The following is a 1910-nucleotide window of genomic DNA, read 5'->3' as shown; positions in this document are numbered from 1 at the left end:
TGATCTCCTAGTAGAGAGAGGGGATCATCCCTTCATTTCCTTGATCCTGATCTGCTCCTTCTACAAGGTGACGGTGACCTATACATGTAAATGTACATTAAATAATGTTATTTTAATTAATAATGATTATACATGTGCATCTGTGCTGCAATACTGTGTAGAGCTTTATTTTTGAGGAGAAAAGCTTTGGCAGTTTTCATGGATTAGCATACAAATACATGTAGCATGTACATGTACAATGTACATACGTTTTGTATTATTGTATAGTGGGTTTATCGAGGATAATAATTTTCACAAATGACCTGTATCTGGAGGTTCACAAAATTAATTTTCATGAATTTCCACTATTCTGCCATCTTGTACCGTATTAAATTAATTTTCAAGGAATTTAATTTCACAAATCTTAAAAAAAATCAGTGAAATTCACAAAATTTGCATCATCAAAAAACCTGCTACACAGTATGTGCACGTACATTATGCACACATGTATATTATTATTATTATTATTATTATTATTATTATTATTATTGCATGTCATATACATGTACTGTACATTTGGTATCTACTATGGTGTTATTATCATTATATATTTGCATGTTAATATAGTCACGTACCTTCTCCTAGGTGAGTTTGATCTCTTATTCTCCACTGATCTACTCTTCCTCCTCCAACTAGGAGACCTTCTACCATATCTCTCCTCACTCCTCCTTTCTCTCCTCCTTAAGCTGAAATGAGAACCTATTCTTTTAAGAGAACGACAATCCCTTTTCCTTTGATAGGGGAGGGGAGCGTTGCAGTGGTGACTGTGACTTCCTCTTCAGTGATATCCAAGGTGCAGGTGGGGAATTTTTTTGTAAAGGTGATCTACGAGATATTTTCAATCTCCTTGGCAATGGGCTTTAATCATTTCTAGGTGAACGAGATCTTTGTTGTGGTGAATGAGAATTTTTTCTTCTCTTGGGTGAGCGAGATGGCTACCACAGCGACTGTCTCCTTGACAACCACTCATTTGATGAAAACAAGTCTTTTCTCTAGGATGAGAAATGGGCAGGGTCATTTAGCGGAGAAGAGTGGCCATTCCGAGATGATTCATTTGTATCTCTTTTCGTCAAGTGAGTCTTATGACGTTCAGTCTCTTCTTTACTGGATTTTCTGTGATGATTCTTGTGTTTGTGTTTTTTTAATACTAGTGTTACCTCTTGGAATTAGTAACATCAGGAGAAACACTAGACAAGGAATAATAAGATTTAAAATTATTATTATTATATAGGCGATAGCCTATATGTAGGATTGAGGTTGGTTTTTCAAGATGGCTGCCGTTTTTATGATTTTCAAACACTCGTAACTCTTTTATCTTACGTTGTACAGCCTTATAAATGGCTTAGATGAGCTCTCCTTCACTAAGCGATTCTCCTGGTACCTTTAAAGTGGACTCTAACGTAGCAGGAGCTTTTTTGGAGAATAGGCCAAAATTCAAATTTTTGCAAAATTCTTCAGACTTTTTCTTCTTTCAACTTCTTCTATCGCCACGATAATCTTTTAAACCAGAGAACCGCTCAAGTTGGCTTTTACATCATTCCTTTGTGCTTGGGTCAAGGACCACAAAGGTGGATTCATAAAGAAGCGAGGAGAGAACAAAATGGAAGTCAAAATCCAGCTGCAGACACCGCGTGGGTTCGTGGTTTGATGCCATTTTAATTTATGCACACGTGATTAGCATGAAATGATTAACCTAACCACATAATCATAACAGAAAGTAATTTATTAATTTAAGAAAAAAGAATGGAAACAAGTAAATAAAAAGCATTAAAAATGGAAAAGTAGTAGGATTAAATTGTAAAAAAGTAAAGAAACAAGAGAGGACTTGCAAACTGGTGTGATATAAAATCCTACACCACTGCATGAAATAC

At 35.4% G+C, this 1910-nt stretch overlaps 1 protein-coding gene across 1 annotated transcript in view; it reads right to left on the bottom strand.

Moving 5' to 3' along the window:
- Positions 1-1175: 1175 nt before the first annotated feature.
- Positions 1176-1910, bottom strand: part of LOC109584968 (TBC1 domain family member 20-like) — a 1872-nt gene continuing 1137 nt past the window's right edge. The window contains exon 4 of the mRNA XM_020000875.1: positions 1176-1226. Within this exon, the coding sequence (XP_019856434.1) occupies positions 1215-1226 (12 nt within the window). The 3' untranslated portion in view covers positions 1176-1214. The remainder of the gene's footprint in view (positions 1227-1910) is intronic.

Source organism: Amphimedon queenslandica, unplaced genomic scaffold (genome assembly GCF_000090795.2).
Source record: "Amphimedon queenslandica unplaced genomic scaffold, v1.1 AMPQUscaffold_13142, whole genome shotgun sequence".
NCBI lineage: Eukaryota > Metazoa > Porifera > Demospongiae > Haplosclerida > Niphatidae > Amphimedon > Amphimedon queenslandica.
Note: the sequence above shows the minus strand (reverse complement) of the source record. Positions and strands in the feature narration are given on the sequence as shown.